This window comes from Osmerus eperlanus, chromosome 17 (genome assembly GCF_963692335.1).
Source record: "Osmerus eperlanus chromosome 17, fOsmEpe2.1, whole genome shotgun sequence".
Classification (NCBI taxonomy): Eukaryota; Metazoa; Chordata; class Actinopteri; order Osmeriformes; family Osmeridae; genus Osmerus; species Osmerus eperlanus.
This window is the reverse complement of record NC_085034.1, coordinates 793,567-815,433: the sequence shown is the minus strand read 5'-3', so window position 1 is coordinate 815,433 and position 21,867 is coordinate 793,567. Positions and strand designations below refer to the sequence as shown.

At 48.2% G+C, this 21,867-nt stretch overlaps 5 protein-coding genes across 6 annotated transcripts in view; 3 read left to right on the top strand and 2 right to left on the bottom strand.

The window, feature by feature from the left end:
* Positions 1 to 1,684: 1,684 nt before the first annotated feature.
* alg10 (ALG10 alpha-1,2-mannosyltransferase) lies at positions 1,685 to 4,751 on the bottom strand. The gene is made up of 3 exons (XM_062483125.1): positions 4,365 to 4,751; positions 3,632 to 3,829; positions 1,685 to 3,336 (listed from the first exon to the last, which is right to left on the bottom strand). The coding sequence occupies exons 1-3, from the start codon at positions 4,527 to 4,529 to the stop codon at positions 2,275 to 2,277; spliced, it is 1,425 nt and encodes a 474-aa protein (XP_062339109.1). The 5' UTR covers positions 4,530 to 4,751; the 3' UTR covers positions 1,685 to 2,274.
* A 224-nt stretch (positions 4,752 to 4,975) lies between these two features.
* On the top strand, positions 4,976 to 8,303 carry tprkb (Tp53rk binding protein). The gene is made up of 5 exons (XM_062483126.1): positions 4,976 to 5,226; positions 5,410 to 5,532; positions 7,299 to 7,475; positions 7,636 to 7,731; positions 7,780 to 8,303. Exons 1-4 carry the CDS (start codon positions 5,083 to 5,085, stop codon positions 7,720 to 7,722), a joined length of 531 nt encoding a protein of 176 aa, XP_062339110.1. The 5' UTR covers positions 4,976 to 5,082; the 3' UTR covers positions 7,723 to 7,731; positions 7,780 to 8,303.
* A 78-nt stretch (positions 8,304 to 8,381) lies between these two features.
* srr (serine racemase) lies at positions 8,382 to 12,585 on the bottom strand. Of its 2 annotated transcripts, none has more exons than XM_062483352.1 (7): positions 12,355 to 12,585; positions 10,336 to 10,505; positions 10,061 to 10,242; positions 9,817 to 9,947; positions 9,220 to 9,368; positions 9,020 to 9,109; positions 8,382 to 8,920 (listed from the first exon to the last, which is right to left on the bottom strand). In XM_062483352.1, exons 2-7 carry the CDS (start codon positions 10,502 to 10,504, stop codon positions 8,679 to 8,681), a joined length of 963 nt encoding a protein of 320 aa, XP_062339336.1. In that variant the 5' UTR covers position 10,505; positions 12,355 to 12,585; the 3' UTR covers positions 8,382 to 8,678. The 2 variants fall into 2 exon arrangements, with proteins under 2 accessions (XP_062339336.1, XP_062339337.1); XM_062483353.1 differs by lacking the exon at positions 12,355 to 12,585 and adding an exon at positions 11,043 to 11,133.
* Positions 11,165 to 16,075, top strand: trmu (tRNA 5-methylaminomethyl-2-thiouridylate methyltransferase). The gene is made up of 11 exons (XM_062483351.1): positions 11,165 to 11,378; positions 11,534 to 11,699; positions 11,814 to 11,920; positions 12,118 to 12,240; positions 12,396 to 12,568; positions 12,863 to 12,916; positions 13,130 to 13,196; positions 13,400 to 13,500; positions 13,801 to 13,945; positions 14,570 to 14,652; positions 15,427 to 16,075. The coding sequence occupies exons 1-11, from the start codon at positions 11,297 to 11,299 to the stop codon at positions 15,574 to 15,576; spliced, it is 1,251 nt and encodes a 416-aa protein (XP_062339335.1). The 5' UTR covers positions 11,165 to 11,296; the 3' UTR covers positions 15,577 to 16,075.
* An 898-nt stretch (positions 16,076 to 16,973) lies between these two features.
* Positions 16,974 to 21,867, top strand: part of LOC134038017 (cadherin EGF LAG seven-pass G-type receptor 1-like) — a 6,012-nt gene continuing 1,118 nt past the window's right edge. Inside the window, exon 1 of the mRNA XM_062483609.1 lies at positions 16,974 to 20,710. Within this exon, the coding sequence (XP_062339593.1) occupies positions 17,188 to 20,710 (3,523 nt within the window). The 5' untranslated portion in view covers positions 16,974 to 17,187. The remainder of the gene's footprint in view (positions 20,711 to 21,867) is intronic.

Sequence of the window (21,867 nt, the reverse complement as noted above, 5' to 3'; positions counted from 1 at the left end):
ATTGACCTTTCAACTCCCTTCCCCCCACCCCCGAAGCCCTACAACTGCGGCTTTTTCCACACTGCTTTCGTCCTGATGTCACTTCCTGTCCATGCAGCGCAGTGTAGGAGTTTGCAGATGCACCTTCCTTTGCTGAAACTTGCTGACTAAGACTGAACCTTACTGGACCAGTCCTCACTAGCTGCTAGTTCTTAGTTCTCATGTGGTTATATACTGTATACGCTGTATACTGATAAGAATAGTTGGATGATAAATGCTGGTGCGGTGGCCTGCTCCTCAGGGCTGGTGGGGTTGGAGACACGGAGGGCTGCAGGAGAGAGGAGATGGAGTCTGACAAAGGTTTCGATTTTCAGTTTCAAGTGATTTTTTTTTCTCCAGTGATGGGAAATGCTGACACACCAGGTGACACACAGCTAACCACCACTGTTGCTGAGCAAACGCTCCGTGTCGAACGCACACACATGGAAAAACACAAACATGCAGAATGTACACACATGCAACGCACACGAAATACGAATGTGCCACACAGGTGATTCTAGGTTTTAAAAATGGGGGTGCAAAGGGTAATGATTATTATATTTTTTAATACTAGATCTTAAAATCTACAAATTAATCATTAAAGTACAACAAACCACGATAGAACATACAACTCTGACATCACTTAAAAATGTTCTAAAAACATTAAATCAGTTTTTTACATTAATTTGAAAATGTAAATGTTTTCATCCCAACAGTAAGGGGTGGTGCCTCACACCAACAGAAGCACTGACGTGCGGGCCATTTAAGACAGGGAAATCCTCTGGTATTGTATCGCCACCTAGTGGTATTTAGGAGTCATTGAACATTAGACAAGAATCGTTTATTGCGGATTGAGGATCACTCGAACACCGGGCAGGTTCGGTCGCTGAAGGGAAAATAACGGATAACAGTCAAAGAAAATAATAATTTAAAAAAATAATTCAAACTAATTATAACAAACAGATTGGACCTGGCCGCAAGAGTTGAGTAATACTGTCAAAGCAATACTGTCAAACTGAAAGAAATAGATCCAAATATGCGGTTAACGGGTAACACCCACACATTAATCAAGGGAGCGAAAGGCTGATATTTAGATGATTCAAATTGAAAGACAAAAAAAATAAAAAATACTAATTGTGGCCTACATCACAACGTCACTTTTGACTGTCGTCACTAACGTCAACGTAAACACAGGTGACTAGTGCACGTGGCGTGCGCGAGCCACAGAAAGTCATCTCTCCAGTTAGAGGTGGAAACAATATTCAATGGAAGTGGACGCTTCACAAATAAAATGTCAACAAAACGGAAAACCGGCCGTCAATTTGGAGACCCTGACCTCACTGGTGTTAAAAAAGAGCGTTGTCGTTATCGGTGTTTAAATGTCTAAACCAGGACTTTCTCCAATCCATTTACTGAAGGGCTGCCTCTTGTCGGTAGAACCGAAACTCAGCACACCTGATTCTGATGAGTAGCTGTTCTGTCGACGTTCCTTTGGAAACAAGGTTTCATCAAAGGCACGTCGTCCTGTCTAGAAAAGGTTCTCTGGAGCGTTTGTAGTGTTCCCAACACATTAACGAAGGGTTCCCCAAAGAATGTATTTCCTGTGAGAGAGCAGACTACCAAGTTATATATACGTATAATTATAATGTAGAACAATTTTGGGGTGTTTTTAAATGGCAAACTGAAGATTTATTGTAATTTATTTGTTTTTAAAGCATTTTTTTTATTACAAAAACACACATTCCTGCCTTGTCTTATCACTGGTCAGTTTGGTCTCTGTCTCGGTTCTGAGCCCAGCTCTTCCAGACTCTCCTGGAGAGACCTTCCTGTTGGTTTCTGCTTCCACGCTAATCTATCACACCTGCTTCTAATGAGCTAGTTGAGGTTAGCTACAGCAGGGGTTGAGGGAAATACAGGAAGGTGGAGCTCTCCAGGGTCAAAAGGATGTTGGGTATTGATTTTATTTATTTAAAGTTCCCTCACCAACCCCCAAAACAATTTGTATTAATTTGATCTCAAATCTTAATGTTGGTCATAAACTACCCTTCCTGTGCTAGTAGAACACAATTATTAAGCAATAAAAAAAGTAATGATCAGAGTCTATACAGTGTGACAGGAATCCTTCCATCCATCTGTTCCACAGGGAGGAGGAGTCAGTCTCAACCAAACCCTGTTTCCCTGGAGACGGTCCTGTACCTCCACACCGGGTTCTGATTGGTCCTGAGCCCCAGCAAGGGGGCGGGACATGAAGCAGGTTCACCACATGAACCTCTGTACGTCTGAGCTGTTGGGCCAGTGGAAGGTGTTGTTGATGAAGAGGTAGAGCGTGGTGGCGTTGACCAGCGCGTGGAGGAAGAGCTCCAGCAGGAGGCGGGGCAGGGAGGGGAGGAGCATGTGCAGGCGAAACATCAGGTAGGGGATGATGAAGTACCTGAACTCCAGCAGCTTCTGGGGCACACAGGAAGCCAGCAGGCAGGCCAGGAAGGCCAGGACCCAGAAGAGCGAGCGGGAGCGCAAGCAGTCTAGAAGGTTCCAGCCCGCAAACACGTAGGCGGGAACCAGGAGGAAGCGCACGGCCGCGTGCCTCTGGAACACACGCCGCCACACGTAGAAGGGGAAGTGCCTGTTGTCGGCCAGGAGGTACTTGTGTACGAAGGTGAACTTCCAGACGAGCAGCAGGGCCAGGCCGGACAGGAGCAGGTAGAGGAGGGGCCGCCTCCGCACGCTCTGCAGGAAGCGCAGAGCGCGGTGGTGACACAGCGACACGGGGAGGGAGAAGAAGAGAGCGAAGGACAGGAAGTAGAAGAGCTGGGGGAAGTTGAGGCACGCCTCGTGGCTCCCGCGGTCTCCCACGACGATGCCGTCGTTCAGAAGCACGAACGCCACGAACAGGAGCGCCACGGCGCCATACGGCCACGCCACCATCAGCACGCCCCTCAGCTGGCGGGGCGAGGTCAGGAAGTCAAACAGGAAACGCATCACTCTCCTCGCCCCGCTGACAGACAGAGGGACCTGGGTGCCGGGCGACTTGTCGTCCTTCTTCTTGCTGTGTTCCGCCCTCCAGACCTCGTCCATCCTGTTCGCCACGAGCGTGCCAGCGCAGAACGCCACCCAGACGATGTTGGTCTGGCGGAAGAACACGGAGCACACTCCGAGGAGTGCCGAGGCGCCGTGGCAGCCGTACAGCGTCATGAGGTAGGCGAACAAGATGAAGAAAGTAGATCCGCCATCAGTGTAGTAGAGGAAGTTGAAGAAGTAGAGCACAGGGAAGGTGGAGAGCGACAGGGCTGACAGCACCCTGCGGGGCGCACCGTGCAGCTGGAACAACAACAACGACAACAAAATAAACAACACAAACACAGCAGGCAAAGGCACGGCTAGTTTACATGTAACATTTTCATACTTTAGCTTTTATCCAAAGCGACATAGAGCATAGAAGATCAAGAATCAAAAGTGCATTCTATAAAATTCTGATTCTGATGGTATTTTGGGAGGTCAGTCAAGGAACTTATTTGGTTCTAAGGCAAGAACATGCCCAACACTGACGATCGAATCTGATTTGGTGTTTCATGTATTTATTTCCATATATTCTCTGGTTTCTAAACGTGGTTACCTTGTCCCTGAAGTGCAGCTTGCAGGTGAGAAGGTAGAGCAGGTAGAGGTTGCCGCAGTTGAAGAGCAGGTTGACGAAGCGGAGCATGGCAGTGGAACACACCACCTTCCCCGAAAGGTCGGCCAGCCACACCATGGGCTTAATCACCCCTACTGTCACCAGGTAGAGACCTGGGAGAGTGGTGATCATGGGGTCCCACTGGAGAGGGAGGGGGAGGGGGAGGGGGGGGAGAAGGGGGAGGTTGAGAGAAGGAAAGATTGTACTCGTTCAATGTGACTCAAGAGTAGCCTTATAGCGAACCAGAGAGCAGTATTCAGTCTGATTTCCCCCGCCAGCAAACAAGCCTCACGCAGATAAATACCTAGTTGTATAAATGGGGATTAAGCTACCGTACTGAGAGCCAACTGCTGTGCGATGTTTAACAGGAGGATGGACGAAATAGGAAACTATAGCGTATAGCTTGAGGAAAGCCCGCTGCATGACAGCAGAAGGCCTGTGGTGACAGATGCTACCGGAGTTAGTTAGCTAGGCCGATACTTTAGCTAGTCTGTCAACACAATGCTTTCAGGAACAAGGGCACTAATGATGGACTGATCTGGACGAGTCGGGGATGATGGGGCTTAGATGTAGGTTAAAAAAGGTCTTGCAATCTGTCGCGCCATTTCGAAGACTGTTAATCCGACGCACAGAGGGTGGCTATAGCAACAAGTAAAAACAGACACGAATACCGTACCTCGTTGAATTTCCCGTGACAGTATTTCTGGGCTTGTGGGACGTGGAATATCTCATCCATATACGGCTGTCTCTGCTCTCGGGTTATTTTGGAGAACAGCAGACAGGAAACCAAAAAGTTAGTGCTGCAAAGAGCTGTGAAAATATACCCTTCGAATTTCTCCATAGTGAACGACGTAGCCTACTACAATCCGCCTCCAAATATCTAACGTTATCTTTTGCGATTCCGTGCACAATACATAATACTTAGCTTCACATACTATTCTATAATTTAATTCGAGAAATTATAAAGCAGATGAAAGCAACTTCGCCCAGTCCACAGACGAACGGATGAGTTTTGATTTCGACTGCTGGCTGGTCCGTCAAAAGAAAATATTCCGAAGGGGAACGTTTACTGATATAACTTCCGTGCAAGTACAAAACATTTGCGTTTTTTTCCCAAATACGAACAAAACATCATTGGTATCAGTAATAACTATCGTGATACGATTATTCCGACTATGAATGTTCAGTATTAGAGTAAATGTTATTATAATGATATCTACATAATAAGTAACTTGTGACCGTTTCTCGTTGACCAATAATTCAAAAGCGGAACATTTCCAATGACGAGCTGTGCAACACTGTTACTGGTCCCCCTATCTTCTTGCTGGAAGTGTAGCGAAATGTTAGTTAGACGTTTATTGTCATTTCTCCTAGTCGTTTTAGTTTTCTTTTGAATGATGCATTTATCTCAACAACTTGAGCTCTTTCCGGAGTTCACCGTGACTCAGTTACTTTTTAAAGATGTCAAAAACGCCGTAGAATTGAGAAAAAATGCAGTTGATGGACTAATCAAGGGTGCCTTGATAAACCCAACGATGGTAAGTTTTACAGGTAGATACCTAACAAGCTAGGTCACCTAGCAAGCTTAGGAATAATAATACAATAGTCATATTTTTAAGTTAAATTAACTTTGAAGTTAACGTTGCTATTTAAGTTGTTTAGGCATGTGATAATGACTTACTGTATGTTGATGTAGTTAACCTAAATGCCTCTATGCTTAGATCGTGGATCCGTTCCAAGTGCTCATAGCTACGAACAAGGCTGTTCACTTGCACAAGATCGGAAAGATGAAGACCAAGAGCTTGTATTCAGAAATCATTTTCAATCTTCTACCTACTAATAGTGTAAGTGTGTAGTGTACATCTACAGTTAGGTCCATAAGTATTTGGACATTGACACCATTTTCATCATTTTGGCTCTGTATACCACCACAATGGATTTGAAATTAAACAATCAAGATGTGCTTTAAGTGCAGACTTTCAGCTTTAATTTCAGGGTATTTACATCCAAATCAGGTGAACGGTGTAGAAATTACAATACATTTTATATGTGCCCCCCCCCTTTTTAAGGGACCAAAAGTAATTGGACAATTGGCTGCTCAGCTGTTCCATGGCCAGGTGTATGTTATTCCCTCATAAAGGGAGTTTGTTATTTAATTGACAAGGAGCAGATAAAAGGTCTAGAGTTCATTTCAAGTATGGTATTTGTGTTTGGAATCTGTTGCTGTCAACTCTCAATATGAAGTCCAAAGAGCTGTCACCATCAGTGAAGCAAGCCATCGTTAGGCTGAAAAATCAAAACAATCAGAGAGATAGCAAAAACATTAGGTGTGGCCAAATCAACTGTTTGGTACATTCTTAAAAAGAAAGAACACACTGGTGAGCTCAGCAACACCAAAAGACCCGGAAGACCACGGAAAACAACTGTGGTGGATGACAGAAGAATTCTTTCCCTGGTGAAGAAAAACCCCTTCACAACAGTTGGCCAGATCAAGAACACTCTCCAGGAGGTAGGCGTATCTGTGTCAAAGTCAACAATTAAGAGAAGACTTCACCAGAGTAAATACAGAGGGTTCACCACAAGATGTAAACCATTGGTGAGTCTCAAAAACAGGAAGACCAGATTAGAGTTGGCCAAAAAACATCTAAAAGAGCCTGTACAGTTCTGGAACAACATCCTATGGACAGATGAGACCAAGATCAACTTGTACCAGAATGATGGGAAGAGAAGAGTATGGAGAAGGGAAGGAACTGCTCATGATCCAAAGCATACCACCTCATCAGTGAAGCATGGTGGAGGTAGTGTTATGGCGTGGGCATGTATGGCTGCCAATGGAACTGGTTCCCTTGTATTTATCGATGATGTGACTGCTGACAAAAGCAGTAGGATGAATTCTGAAGTGTTTCGGGCAATATTATCTGCTCAGATTCAGCCAAATGCTTCAGAACTTATAGGACGGCGCTTCACAGTGCAGATGGACAATGACCCGAAGCATACTGCGAAAGCAACCAAAGAGTTTTTTAAGGCAAAGAAGTGGAATGTTCTGCTATGGCTAAGTCAATCACCTGACCTAAATCCAATTGAGCATGCATTTCCCTTGCTAAAGACAAAACTGAAGGGAAAATGCCCCAAGAACAAGCAGGAACTGAAGACAGTTGCAGTAGAGGCCTGGCAGAGCATCACCAGGGACGAAACCCAGCGTCTGGTGATGTCTATGGGTTCCAGGCTGTCATTGACTGCAAAGGATTTGCAACCAAGTATTAAAAGTGACAATTAGATTTATGATTATGTTAGTTCGTCCAATTATTTTTGGTCCCTTAAAAAGGGGGGGCCACATATAAAATGTGTTGTAATTCCTACACTGTTCACCTGATTTGGATGTAAATACCCTGAAATTAAAGCTGAAAGTCTGCACTTAAAGCACATCTTGATTGTTTCATTTCAAATCCATTGTGGTGGTATACAGAGCCAAAATGATGAAAATTGTGTCAATGTCCAAATACTTATGGACCTAACTGTATATAGTACATATTGCGTAAGCACAGCAATTGTCATTCTTGTATTGTTTTGTGTAACTGCAGGCCTTTCGTTCTGTCTCCTTTCTCTGTAGATCTCCGAGGCGTTTAAAAGGTTCGGTATCTCGGACAGAGACGAGTGCGTTCTCGTGGTGCTGGTGCACGAGGGGGAGGACGCACAGCTGCTTGCTGACGTGGTTGCCATGGTAGCAGGGCAGCAGATCCCCGTGGAGGACGTCTCCTCTCTGACAGACTCGGCCAAGATCAAGAAGGTTGGTGTGTCAGTGGGTAGCTAGCTGGACAGACGTTTCTGTGTTTGATCAATGAAGTATAAAATGGAATGCTCAATTCAGAGACAAATTATGGTTCTGCCTTTTATCTCTCCCTCTTCTTTCCTCCTCCTGTTCCTCTCCTCTCGCCCCCTCTCTCCAGCTCTACAAAGTCCCCCCCCAGGAGTGTGGTAGTCTACTGGACGCCGTTGTCTGCAGGATGGCAACTAAAGATGTTATGCAGAACTGACACCACAGCACTGAAACCACAGCACTGACACCACAGCTGCCGAACTGACACCACAGCCGGGCTGCCCCACCCGCCCTGCTCCTGGAGATCTACCCCCCTGGAGGGTACCAGTCAAACCCTGCTCCTGGAGATCTACCCCCCTGGAGGGCAACACTCAAACCCTGCTCCTGGAGATCTACCCCCCTGGAGGGTAACACTCAAACCCTGCTCCTGGAGATCTACCCCCCTGGAGGGCAACACTCAAACCCTGCTCCTGGAGATCTACCCCCCTGGAGGGTAACAGTCAAACCCTGCTCCTGGAGATCTACCCCCCTGGAGGGTAACAGTTAAACCCTGCTCCTGGAGATCTACCCCCCCTGGTAAGGTGTTTCTCTAGGAGCAGGGTTGGAGGGTAAACCAACAGGAGGGTATCTCTCTGTAGCAACAATCAACATGTCCAGCACACCACATTGTGTATATGTGATCATTTGGACTTGGTCTGGTTCAATTCTACTTCATGCAGACGTGAAAAGGCTGGTCTCCATCAAAAATCTTGTTTCCAAATGTGACAAAAATAAACAGAATTTGTATTTTTTACCTTGTTCATATCTTTCTGTGTGAAGTGTATTTGGCTTCATTGGTCATGTGTTTTTCCCACAAGAAAACAAGATAACAGCTAATCAAGAGGATATGGAGATAATGCAATAAAAAGTTTTATTAGTGTTAAATGAGAATTATATGAAAACTTTACATTTTACTTTATTTATTTTAGTTCATTGGAGGAGAGTCATTCATGCCTGCACCTTCACTGTCAAAAACTCTTGGTCAACAGAGACACTTGATTAGTGTCGCCCACTGATAGAAAGATGCTGAATCAGGCACCATGGGAGTCGACACAGAGCAGAATTAACCCCCAACTCTCACCATCTCATACTACATCGTAAGAAACTGATCGGTGTCACTGTTGTCATGGTGACTCATCCAGGGAAGCTGGCGAGCTCCTCCCTGCCGATGTTCCCCCCGCTGAGAATGACCACCACCCTCCTCCCCTCCACGTCCGGGATCCTGTTGTTGACGATGGCGGCGAAGGCAGCAGATCCGGACGGCTCCACCACCAGCCCCGCCCCGTACAGGGCGGAGACGGCGTCATTGATCTCCTCGTCGGTCACCAGGACGACCTCCTCCACGTAGCGCCGGCACAGCTCGTAGGGGAGGGCACCTGAGGGCCGCAGGTACACTCTAACCAAACACACCTGATCCATCTACGTGCAAGCGTGTTGGGTGCACTTGATTCGAGGTGTCTTGTCGGAAGACGCACCTGCGGAGGGTGGAGCTAGTCCTGAGGCAATGCTCCTGGCGTCCATCCCTACTGGCTTGTTCTCGATGAAGCTTCTGTACATAGTGCAGGCTGGACACACACACACGCACTGTACTAGACCAGTAAAGACTAGTATAGAGTGACTATAGACCAGTAGAGTGCAGCACCAGTAGAGACCAGTACAGTGAGGGCAGTCCTACCTCCTTCAGGCTCGACTCCGTAGACCCTGGTGGATCTGCATCCAGACAGGCTGAGTGCCGTGGCCACGCCCGCCAGCAGGCCCCCGCCCCCACAGCACACTACCACCACCTCAGGAGCAGGCAGCTGCTCCAGCACCTCCAGACCTAGACTACACACCAGAGATGGCAAAAGTACACACATCCTTCACTCAAGTACAAGTACAGATACTCATGTTTAAAAAGACTGGTAAAGTACTGATTACACTTTTTCACTCAAGTTAAAAGTAAAGAAGTGTGGGGCTCTGACATACTGAAGTAAGAAGTAGCCATTACTACTTCCTGTTGGAACTCACCTCATATGAAGAAACTAATTCAAAAAGACAATATAGATATGCAGCACATTTGCCAGGGATCCTTTTTGACAATTTAGAACATCTCCCTCTTATATGGCCATGGGTGATCAGGAATGTCTCTATTCTCAGTCATGTAATCCCTTTGTTTCGTCCGGAAAGTACTTTTTTCAGAAAATATTTTGTCAGCCCTTCAAAACTTTATTGTAGCTTTCTAAACTTTTTTCTTCAGTGAGCAACACACCCAGCAGTCAGAGTAGAGGGCTACCTGGCGTGTCCAGCCACCAGGTCCAGGTCATCGTAGGAGTGCAGGAAGGAAAAGTTGTCTTCCTGGACACATCGTTTCACCGCGTCCAGGAGACAGGAAGTAGGCACGCGCTCCACCGCCACGCCCAAACTCTGCAGGAAACAGGGCTGGTTACTGTGGTTACGATGGTGATTGTGTCTCTGCTACATGGATCCTCATCCTGACCTGTATGAGGGTGGATCTGGAGAGAGGGGCGGAGTCTGACCTGTATGAGGGTGGATCTGGAGAGAGGGGCGGAGTCTGGCATCACTACCTTCCCCTGACTCCCGTAGTGTTTGGAGGCGTATGCAAACGACTTCCCATAATTCCCAGCTGACATGGTGACAAATTTGCCACCCGGTGGTCTCCTGGCAAACTGATTGGCCACCCCTCTGATCTTGAAAGAGCCTGTGAATCAAGATAGTTTTTTATCCAACTTGTCAAAAGTCAAAGCTGTTAACTTTGTTTAATCCGTGAAGCCCTCTGGGTATTGGATGTGACCTGTTCTCTGCATGTTCTCCAGCTTGATGTGTGCATGGCAGGGGATGGGGAGGGGCAGGGAGGTCTGGGCCCAGGGGATCATGGGAGTGTGGAGGACTCCCAGGGGGCTGGACATCACTGTCTCCCTGGCCTCGAGCAGAAGCTGGAGGGTGACCTCCTCCACAGACATGCTGGGGGGAGAGGGAGGGAGGAGAGAGGAGAGGGGGGAGAGGAGAGGGAGAGAGAGAGAGAGAGAGAGAGAGAGAGAGAGAGAGGAGAGGAAGGAAAACAGTGAAAGAAGGAGAGGGAGGACAGAGAGAGAGGGGGGAGAAATATATAGAGAGAGAGAGGATGGGGAGGGTTGAAGTGATCTGATGTGCAAAACCTTTTAGGCAATGTCTCACAGTCTGTCCCTTTAACAACATTCCATAAATTATTCAATAAAGTGCATTGAAAAATGCACTTTACCATACTCGATGTAATGTTTACAAAAGCTAATTACGTATGTATAACTGAATAACAACGTAATGTGATGACATACCGTGGTCAAGCCAAACCCTCAGAAAAAGTTCTGGCCACGTTGATGAACATAACAAATCTTTAAACCGCAAACCTCTTTACAAGTTGTAAGATAACTTCTTGTCTGGATTGTGAATTTTTATTTAACCGTATTCAATTATGTTTTACGTAAAATATTATGCATTTGGAAATGGATTATGTCCACTTACCTTGCCTTTGTTGCTTATTTGTGCAGAAGTCAACACCGCTGTGTTTATTTCAGTGTTACCGTGACTGAGAGACGACGGCAACATATGCCGGTACTATGTAACCCATTGTGACTTGTTTCCAGTCGAACATTATTTTGAAATGGACCCGTGTTAATATGGCTGCTTGTAGCTCTAAAAGTGAAGCGTTGTTATATAATATGTTGGAAAAACACCAGTAAATGTTCCTATTTTGGTAACAAAAAACTTCGAACAACATGGGTGTTTTGAGACATATCGTGTGCGCGATGTCGGGCGGAGTTGACAGTTCTGTCACGGCGCTTGTACTTAAGCGAAAAGGTAGGAAAGTCCATACCGTTAGCTAACTTATCTCTTTTAAAATAGTACATATCATTCCGTTGTATAACATGACACCGTGTCCTTTAAAAAAATCCCTCTGGCTTTATCGGTTGTCAGATAACATTGTCATGAGTAATGAGTGTTGTCATTCGAAGGTTACAATGTCACGGGCGTGTTCATGAAGAATTGGGACTCTTTAGATGAGAAGGGGGTGTGTAACTCGGAGAAAGACTGCGAAGACGCGTACAAGGTGTGCCAGACCCTGGATATTCCCTTCCACCAGGTCTCCTATGTCAAGGAATACTGGCATGAAGTGTTCAGGTAAGCCTGACAGCGACGCACGGACTTGCTTAATCTTATCGTTTTATATATAGCTCTATTACGATACAGTTTTTTCTTTTCAGGTCTGAATACCTTTCGCCTTCTCCTTTTCAGCAAGCTCTTGAAGGAATATGAAAGAGGGCGGACCCCTAATCCAGACATACTCTGTAACAAGCATATTAAGTTCAACCACTTCTTCCAGTATGCCGTCAACTCTTTGGGTTTGTAATGAAGGTTGTGATGACACACACACAGACACACTAAACCCAGCTTTCACCCCAGATCGCTTTCTATGGAAATGTCAGTAACATCCTTTTTAACCATAAATATTCTTATGAAGGCAATCCAAGTTAGAACAGTTGAAAATGATTTCTTATTTACAACACCGGCCTAAGAAGTCTGTTGTTTTCGTATCTAGGCGCTGACGCCATGGCGACGGGTCACTATGCCAGGACGTCGCAGGAAGATGACGAGGTGTTCCAGCAGAAACGCACGGCCCCGCTCACAACGCTCTTCAGAGATCGCTTCGAGATCAGACGACGTAAGACCAGAGCGTGTCATTTCCTGTTCTCTGTTAAACCTCTCCTCCAGCTCTCCTCACTTCTCCTAATGTTCTCATGCACTCATTCAGCAGACACTAGCCTTGATTAACCACCTGTGTTGTTCCTCGCACGCCCGCGCCCGTTTCCACGGCAGCGGTGAAGCTGCACCAGGGGGCGGACCTTGTGAAGGACCAGACGTTCTTCCTCAGCCAGATCTCCCAGGATGCTTTGCGGCGCACCGTGTTCCCGCTGGCTGGGCTCACCAAGGACTACGTGAAGAAGATGGCGGCCGAGGCGGGCTTCCAGCACGTTCTGAGGAAGAAGGAGGTAAGAGGGCTGGAGATGCTTCTGGAGCTCCTGCCAGTCATTCATCCTGCCACAGGGGGGCGACGCTGAGCCAGGATCTCATCATGCTGATGTAGTCAAAACTAAAAACGACAGTTAATGTGTTGAGATGTTGGTTTGTGGAAAGCCTCAAATTTGTTGTGCCCACAATGTAGCTAAATGAGTGATAGGTTTATTTTTATTTTTCCCGGCACCATGCACAAGACAGAACACAAGAGCAGTAAACTAAAAACTGTAGGAAGTCAATTCTGAATCTAAACTGATGTGTATTTCCAGAGTATGGGAATCTGTTTCATCGGAGAGAGGAACTTTGAGGACTTCATTTTGGAGGTAAAGATTCATCACTCAATACTTCCTATGTGACTAGTATAGCCTACTATACTGTACTATACTACACTATATCATAACGTACTGCACTAAACTATACAGTACTCTACTTAAATGTGCTATCCTATACTATAAGATCATAGTAGGGGAAAATGATACACCTTTCAATACCAATAACAACGTCTGTAAAGTGTCTAACTGTGTTTATAACATCAGTATCTGGAACCCAAGCCGGGGAACTTTGTCTCCATCGTGGACGGGAAGATCATGGGAGAACATAAAGGTAGAGATCAGAGAGAACATTCTAGAACAACACAACTTCCCGAGTAGAACCTTTTAACTTCCTGTGTTGAACGTCATAAAATAATCTCCTCTCACCTCCATCTCCATCCTCCATCTCCCCCTCCCTCCCTCCCTCCCTCCCTCCCTCCCTCTCCTCCCTCTCCTCCCTCTCCTCCATCTCTTCCTCCCTGTCCTCCTCCCCAGGCTGGTTCACTCTGACCCTGGGGCAGAGAGCCAGGATAGGAGGGCAGAGAGACCCCTGGTTTGTGGTAGACAAGGACATCACTACTGGAGAGGTGTTTGTGGTGAGTAGAGGCAGTAGAGAGACAGGAGAGGAGAGGATTAATAGTAGAGAGAGAGCAGAGTAGATGCCAGTGGAATGAGGTAGAGTAAATTGAGAACAGTGGACAGTTGTAATAGTAAAATGAGAATAAAGTTGTGTGTAGTAGTAAAGTACACAGTAGATTACAGTAGAATAAAACTGTGAGCAGAATAACATTTTGATGAGAACAGCAGTGTCTTAATCCTGTCCTACTCTGTCATATCCTGTTGTGTATCTTGTAACGCATCGTCCAACCGCGTCTGACCTCTCTGTGACGTGCCAGGGTCCAACCACCAATCACCCGGCTCTGTTCCGGGACACGCTACGGACCGACCGATTCCATTGGATCACGGTGGACCCGCCCCCGGAACTGGTCCGGACACAGATGATGGAGTGTCACTTCCGCTTCCTGCACCAGATGCCCCTGAGTATGTCTCTCTGCTGAGTCTCTCTTACTGTCGGCTTATAACCAGCTAGAACTGCTTAGTGTGTCTCTCTGCTGAGTCTCTCTTACTGACTGCTTATAACCAGCTATAACTGCTTAGTTATTATGCTGTTATGATGTTATGTTTGCATGTATAGATAGATATAGTATAGTCATAATGACAGTCGTGATGTGTTACATTAACAGTCATAATAAGTCATAACCACAGTTGTAACCCTCCACAGTTGTGGGGGGTCAGATGGCTGAGCGGTTAGGGAGTCGGGCTATTAATCAGAAGGTTGTTGGTTCGATTCCTGGCCGTGCCAAATTACATTGTGTCTTTGGGCAAGGCACTTCACCCTACTTGCCTCGGGGGAATGTCCCTGTACTTACTGTAAGTCGCTCTGGATAAGAGCGTCTGCTAAATGACATGTAATGTAAATGTAATAATAGTAACAGTGTGTTTAGATACCGTGTTTGCGTGGTGGTGCTGAGCTGGTGTGTGATTGGTGGATCGATACCTTGTTTGCGTGGTGGTGCTGAGCTGGCGTGTGATTGGTGGATCGATACCTTGTTTGTGTGGTGGTGCTGAGCTGGCGTGTGATTGGTGGATCCTGTGTGTCCTCAGTGCCCTGTACCGTCACCCTCAACATGGACGGCTCAGTCTGGATCATGCTGGCTCAACCAATGAGAGCCCTGACGCCAGGACAGGTACGTGCCACGCCCCCATCACCATGGAAACGCTCAGGTCACGCCCCTTATCCCCTCTGGGGGAAGTGTAGAAACTCAAAACAGAAAACAAGAAAGTTTGGATCTAAAACAGAAGGAGGAACACTTTCTCTGACGGTCGAACTGAACTGGATAATGGTTATGGTCTGTGTGTGTGTGTGTGTGCATGTGTGTGTGTGTGTGTGTGTGTGTGTGGATGTTGTAGCTCTGATAATCGGTTTCAAGTTGAGCTGTTTGTCCCACTGTGCTAGCTACTTTACTGGTGTTTTGTGTGTGTGTGTGCTACAGAGAAAGAGAGTGTGAGTGTGTTTGTTTGCTACAGAGAGTGTGTAGGTGGGAAAGTGTGTTTGTGTCTGGCGTGTGTGTTTTTGATTGGTGTGTGTGTGTGTGTGTGGGGTCTCTGTCAGGTTTGCACTAGGCTCAGTCACCAGACAAAGGGGCTCGTCCATGCTCGGAATAACTCTCTTTCTGGCTGCGCTATCCCATAACCCCCTGCTCCCAGAAACAATACAGCCTCGTTTATCAGACCCTCTGGGAACCCAGCCAGAACCCTGCCGTGTGTGTGTGTTTTTTAAGTGAGAGAATGATTGTGTGTGTGTGTGTGTGTGTGTGCACAGGCACAATTGACAAACTTTGGGCAGGCTCCAGAGCATGAGGTCATCAACGGTCATGTCAGTCTTGTGTTTGTGTTCACATCCCAGTAGAAGCCTTTGCTTCCGCTAACTCAACTGGTGTGTGTGTGTTTTATCCCCCCAGTTTGCGGTGCTGTACCGCGGGGACGAGTGTCTGGGCAGTGGGAAGATTGTGCGTCTGGGACCCAGTGAACACACCCTGCAGCTGGGCAGGGACAGGGCCAGGGAGGTGTACTCTGACAAGGAGCACCACAGCCCAGAACCAGCCAGCTGAACCAGCCAGTTCCAGCAATCACCCCCCACCCTCCCTCAGGGGTTCTGCTGTTCCATTTGGGGTTCTAGACGATGAGATCCTTCAGAATCGTACTTGTAGAGGGCCAGAAAATAGAAAGAGAGAAGCATGCCTGAATCTGAACCTGCTGTCAACCAGAGACATAAAACAATATTAAATTCATAGGAATGATGATATATCGTTACTAGTTATGATACAATGCATCTGCCTATTATGATATAATGATTTTATTGAGCTATGATATTATATTCTGTATTATTATCTAGATGTGAATTCAGGAAGAGGGTTGCAGTTTTATTCTCTGGTGCTAACACTTACACCTCTTCCTCTGTGGTATTAAGTGACTTTCCACTGTGTTCATATCTGGTAAGGGTGGGTGTCAAGTCAAAATCCTGTTTTCTAAATCCAGATATTTGTAAAATACCTTGATAATTTAGATTGAACTCTTCTGTTTATAAATCAAGTATATATAGATTTTTTTTATTTTGTGACAAGATTTTCGAAAGGAAAAATTATTCACAAGAACTATGGAACAGTGCCTTTTGGGTTTGGTTTTACTGCTGGTTTTGGATGGAGACGTGCGTTATTTTGAACAAAAATATGCATTATGTACATAATGAACAATACTTTAAAACTGTAAATTAAGCACAATTGGATAAACATTGCACTGTTTTAATGACTTACGTAAACGTTGTATTTTTTCAGGCTCAAAGGCCTAATGCATCTCCGCAAGCGGTTCCCACCACAAGAGGGCGTTCTAGTTCAATTTATGCTAAGTTCACGCGCCACCTTACCCATGCTTGCGCGTGGATGACCGCCTGTGTCGGATTCCGTTTCTCCCGGGTCATTAGTTCGAATCGACGCTTCAATGGTCAAATCAATTTCACAAATTTTTTCCAATTCGGCCATAACGTATTTCGTCCAATATGATGAAGCAAACTCTTATGTTGTCTTAAATTTGATATGGAACGTTTTTGTTTCTAATAGAAGTGATAACTGCGATGAGAACAAACGAGATACAATGATTGTCTTACAACTCACAATAATGTAAAAAGGACATAAAAAAAGACAAAATGTATCTGAATTTATCAACCTCAACACCGGAATAAATGGAAAAAATAAAACGTAAAACCTCACAGAACCTTAAAAACAAAACTTTCAAACACAGAAGGAGCAAGTTTCAGTGATAGACAAACTTCTGTGACATGATAGACTCAATAGGGATGGCCGACGCGCAAACGCATATTACATTGTAATGACAAAACACAGTGACTGCTACCGTCTTCTACCGACACTTCCCAATCTCCATGAGAAAGCCCCCCGCGAGAGATTCCCCGCCGCGGCCGCTCAGCGGGCTTATGGTAAGCAGTCTCAGAGGAGGCGAGACGCGGAGCCATTTTGTAGTCATTTAAAACTTGCCGTTGGATAATGCAGCTGCGCTCCTCGAATACTATGGATACACACTGTTTTTTTCCTCTTTAAAACTTCGCAATGGTGGTCAAAAGAGAGACCAGGAGTTGGGAGAAGGAAAGCTAATGATTTTTTGCGGAGGTGTGTTGGATTAATTTGAATGGAATTGAGAAGTTTTGAACCATGGAATCGTCCGTGTGTTGGATCTGGGTTGGTATTCTATTCAACGTGCCGCTGACGGGATGTTTCGAATTGCACCTTTCGGATACGTTACAACCGCGGACCGTTGTGGCCAATTTTTCGCTTGGGCCCGGTTGGACGTACAAAGTAGACAGGACTTTAACTCCTAAATACATTCAGAACTTTTTACAAGTGGAATGGCAAGAGGGAGTGATACGTTTATCCCAAAATGTGGACTGTGCGCGTGCACCAAGGAACCCGGTGCCCGTCTACCTCCGTGTTGGATCTGTATCACCTGGAAACTTCATGCTGACACGTTTCAATGTGTTTGTGCACGGGCAGGATTGTTTCATCAAATACAGACGAAAGAACATATTAGGTGAGCCAGACATTGACATCCATTATCTAACAGAACTAGATAATACTTCCTGTCTTCCTGCAGGTAGTTTGCTGTTGAATGTATCTAAATTGTTGCCGGCTTTTACGCGAAACGTTATATTTACTGCCTCTGAATGTTCAGGAAAATACCTAAAAGCGGTTTTTGCTCAAGGGAATTTGTTTTTGGGTCATAACTTTTGTTTGGAGCGTGGGGAACGGACCGCGCCGTCTCTGCGTTGTGCTTTGCGCGGTGACCGCGTCTCCGTGCGCGTGAGAGTGCAGATCGTGACATCGGAGAGACGTGGATCTTTATCAGATGCCGTTCAGAGAATGCCTGACAAATGGAACCGCAGAAGACGCAGGAACGCCAACGCGTCCCCTCAGTTCCAGCTGCCCAACTATCAGGTGTCGGTCCCGGAGAACGAGGCAGCGGGAACCCGCGTTATCACTCTGAAGGCCGCAGACCCGGACGACGGGGAGGAGGGAAGGCTGGAGTACGGTATGGAGGCTTTGTTCGACAGCCGATCCAACGACTTTTTCCTCATAGACCCACAGACGGGAAGCATTACCACCTTCCAGGCGTTAGATAGAGAGATCAAAGACACCCACGTTTTTAAAGTAACGGTGACAGACAATGGTTCCCCCAGGCGCTCAGCCACGACTTACCTCACCGTCACGGTGAGCGACACAAACGATCACGGGCCTGTGTTTGAGCAAACCGAATACCGTGTTAGCATACGGGAGAACGTGGAAGTGGGCTTTGAAGTCATGACGATAAGAGCCACAGACGGAGACGCGCCCTCCAACGCCAACATGATCTACAAGATCGTCAACGGCGACGGGGTGAACGCCGTTTTCGAAATTGACCAGCGGAACGGTCTGGTGAGGATCCGAGAGCGGCCCGACCGAGAAACGATGTCCCAGTACCAGCTGATCGTGGAGGCTAACGACCAGGGGAAAGACCCCGGCCCACGGAGCGCCTCCGCCACCGTCAACATTTCCGTCGAAGATGAGAACGACAACTACCCGCAGTTCAGCGAGAAGCGCTACGTGGTCCAGGTGCCCGAGAACGTGGCCGTCAACACCAAGGTGACGCAGGTGGAGGCCAGCGACAAGGACGAGGGAAACAACGCCAAGGTCCACTACAGCATCATCAGCGGGAACGTGAAGGGCCAGTTCTACATCCACTCCCCCACGGGCGTCATCGACGTCATCAACCCCCTGGATTACGAGATGATCAGGGAGTATAACCTGCGGATCAAGGCGCAGGATGGAGGACGGCCCCCGTTGATTAACGGGACGGGGATGGTGGTGGTGCAGGTGGTGGATGTGAACGACAACGCGCCCATGTTCGTCAGCACGCCCTTCCAAGCCACCGTCCTGGAGAACGTTGCCGTGGGATACTCGGTGATCCACATCCAGGCCATCGACGCCGACTCGGGCAACAACGCCCGCCTGCACTACCGGCTGACGGACACCGGCCCCAGTTTCCCGTTCACCGTCAACAACAGCACCGGGTGGATCACCGTGAGCGAGGAGCTGGACCGGGAGACCACAGAGTTCTACGCCTTCGGCGTGGAAGCGAGCGACCACGGCGTGCCGGTGATGTCGTCCTCGGCGAGCGTGAGCATCACGGTGCTCGACGTTAACGATAACGTCCCCACGTTCACGGAGAAGGTGTACGCCCTGAAGATCAACGAGGACGCCGTGGTGGGCACCAGCGTCGCCACGCTGACCGCGGTGGATCGGGACGTGAACAGCGTGGTGACGTATCAGATCTCCAGCGGCAACACGCGGAACCGCTTCGCCATCACCAGTCAGAGCGGGGGGGGACTGGTCACTCTGGCGCTGCCCCTCGACTACAAGCAGGAGCGTCAGTACGTCCTGACGGTCACCGCGTCTGATGGCACGCGCTCCGACACCGCGCAGGTCTTCATCAACGTCACGGACGCCAACACGCACCGGCCGGTGTTCCAGAGTGCCAACTACCAGGTGACCATCAGCGAGGACCGTCCAATCGGCTCCACCGTAGTCGTCATCAGCGCCACGGACGAGGACACGGGCGAGAACGCCAGGATCACCTACGTGATGGAGGACAACGTCCCCCAGTTCAAGATCGAACAGGACTCGGGCGCCATCACCACCCAGACGGAGATCGACTACGAGGTTCAGGCGTCGTACACGCTCGCCATCGTCGCCAGGGACAACGGTATCCCTCAGAAGTCGGACACGACGTACGTGGAGATCATCGTGCTGGATGCCAACGACAACGCTCCCCAGTTCCTGCGAGACGTGTACCAGGGGACCGTGTTCGAGGACGCGCCCGTCTACACCAGCGTCCTGCAGATCTCCGCCTCCGACAGAGACGCCGGCTCCAATGGCCGCCTGAGCTACACCTTCCAGGGAGGGGAGGACGGAGACGGGGATTTCTTTGTGGAACCGTACTCCGGAATCATCCGGACCGCCCGGAAACTGGACCGGGAGAACGTACAGGTCTACAGCCTCAAGGCGTATGCGGTGGACCGCGGGGTTCCCCAGTTGACAGCGGCGGTTGAGGTCCAGGTGTCGGTGCTGGACATCAACGACAACGCGCCGGTGTTCGAGAAGGACGAGCTGTTTGTGTACGTGGAGGAGAACAGCCCCGTGGGGTCCGTGGTGGCCCGGGTCAGTGCCAGCGACCCAGACGAGGGCACCAACGCCCAGATCATGTACCAGATCGTGGAGGGCAACGTCCCAGAGGTCTTCCAGCTGGACATCTTCAACGGGGACCTGACGGCTCTCGCCGACCTCGACTACGAGAGCAGGACGGAGTATGTTATCGTTGTCCAGGCAACATCGGCTCCGCTGGTCAGCCGGGCCACGGTCCACATCCGGCTGGTGGACGTGAACGACAACCCCCCCGTTCTGAAGGACTTCGAGATCATCTTCAACAACTACGTCACCAACAAGTCCAACAGCTTCCCCTCGGGAGTGATCGGCAGGGTGCCGGCCCGCGACCCGGACGTGTCCGACAAGCTGCAGTACAGCTTCCTGTCTGGGAACGAGCTCAGCCTGCTCCTGCTGAACCCGGAGACGGGAGACCTGAGACTCAGCAGAGACTTGGACAACAACAGACCCCTGGAGGCTCCCATGGTGGTGTCTGTCACAGGTAAGACCAGCCCAACCTCACCAACCTTAACCTAACTCTATCCAACTCAACCCGACCTAACATGACCCTATCAAACTTGACCCTAGCGAACCCTTCTCAATCCGACCCTACCCTCCCTCTTGTTCCCCCTCTCACCTCCATACTCCCATCCTCCTTGAAGCTGTAGATCTTCCAGGTTGCTCTGCTAGAATGGTCAGTGATGGGAAATTACACGAGCAAATAATTTTTAAGAAGCGAGTGCTGATTTAAACTGAGAGAAAAAGAGCAGAGATACAAGTTGTGGATCTCCCTCAGGATGCAATATTCTGCTCCTTCTTCCTCTCATCTGCTACAGGATTGGAATTCGCTGTTTGACACTGTGGAGAGATTTACATAGGGGGACTGTTTTCTCTCGCTGTATGTCTGACACAGCGAGTGTGGGTACACACTCTTTCTCCCTCTGTGTGTGTGTTGGTTTTCTGTCTGTGTGAGTTTGAGTGTGTGACAGGGCTCTCTCTCGCTGTGTGTGTGTGTGAGGGTGAGTGTGTTACAGTTTTAGTTCTCTGTGTCTCTTTACGAGTGTTTGCTCCGGGGTGTAGTTGTATCCGGTTCTCCAACTTTTCTGTTTGTGTGATAAAAGCATTTCTGTGGTTGAGGGGAACGAAAGGTGTGCCACTTTAGGGACAGCAGCTCTTTCTGGTCGTAACCGAGGCCCTTTATGAAAGTGGAGAGTTTATGAAATGTGGTTTTGCGCCTGTCGTGAATGTATCAGCAGGGAGGAGGCATGTTAGAGGCTTAGCTCACGAGAGAAAAGAAGGGGAAAAAAACCTTTGAAAATCCTTTGAAGTGAAGCACTACGTCATTTTAATGTGGCCCGTGTTCCTCGGCCTTACGTACACCTGGGACAGTGGAGAGAGAGGGGCACCAGGGGTGGAGAGAGATAGACACACACAGGGGTGGAGAGAGAGGGGCACCAGGGGTGGAGAGAGATAGACACACACAGGGGTGGAGAGAGAGGGGCACCAGGGGTGGAGAGAGATAGACACACACAGGGGTGGAGAGAGAGGGAGAGCCTCTCACGGGCCCACAGAAATAGCCTTCCCCCTCGTCAGCGGTTCCTGACACGAACTGCAGTTTCTGCCGCTGTTTTGGAGGCGCCTAAAGAAGGACTGTCATTT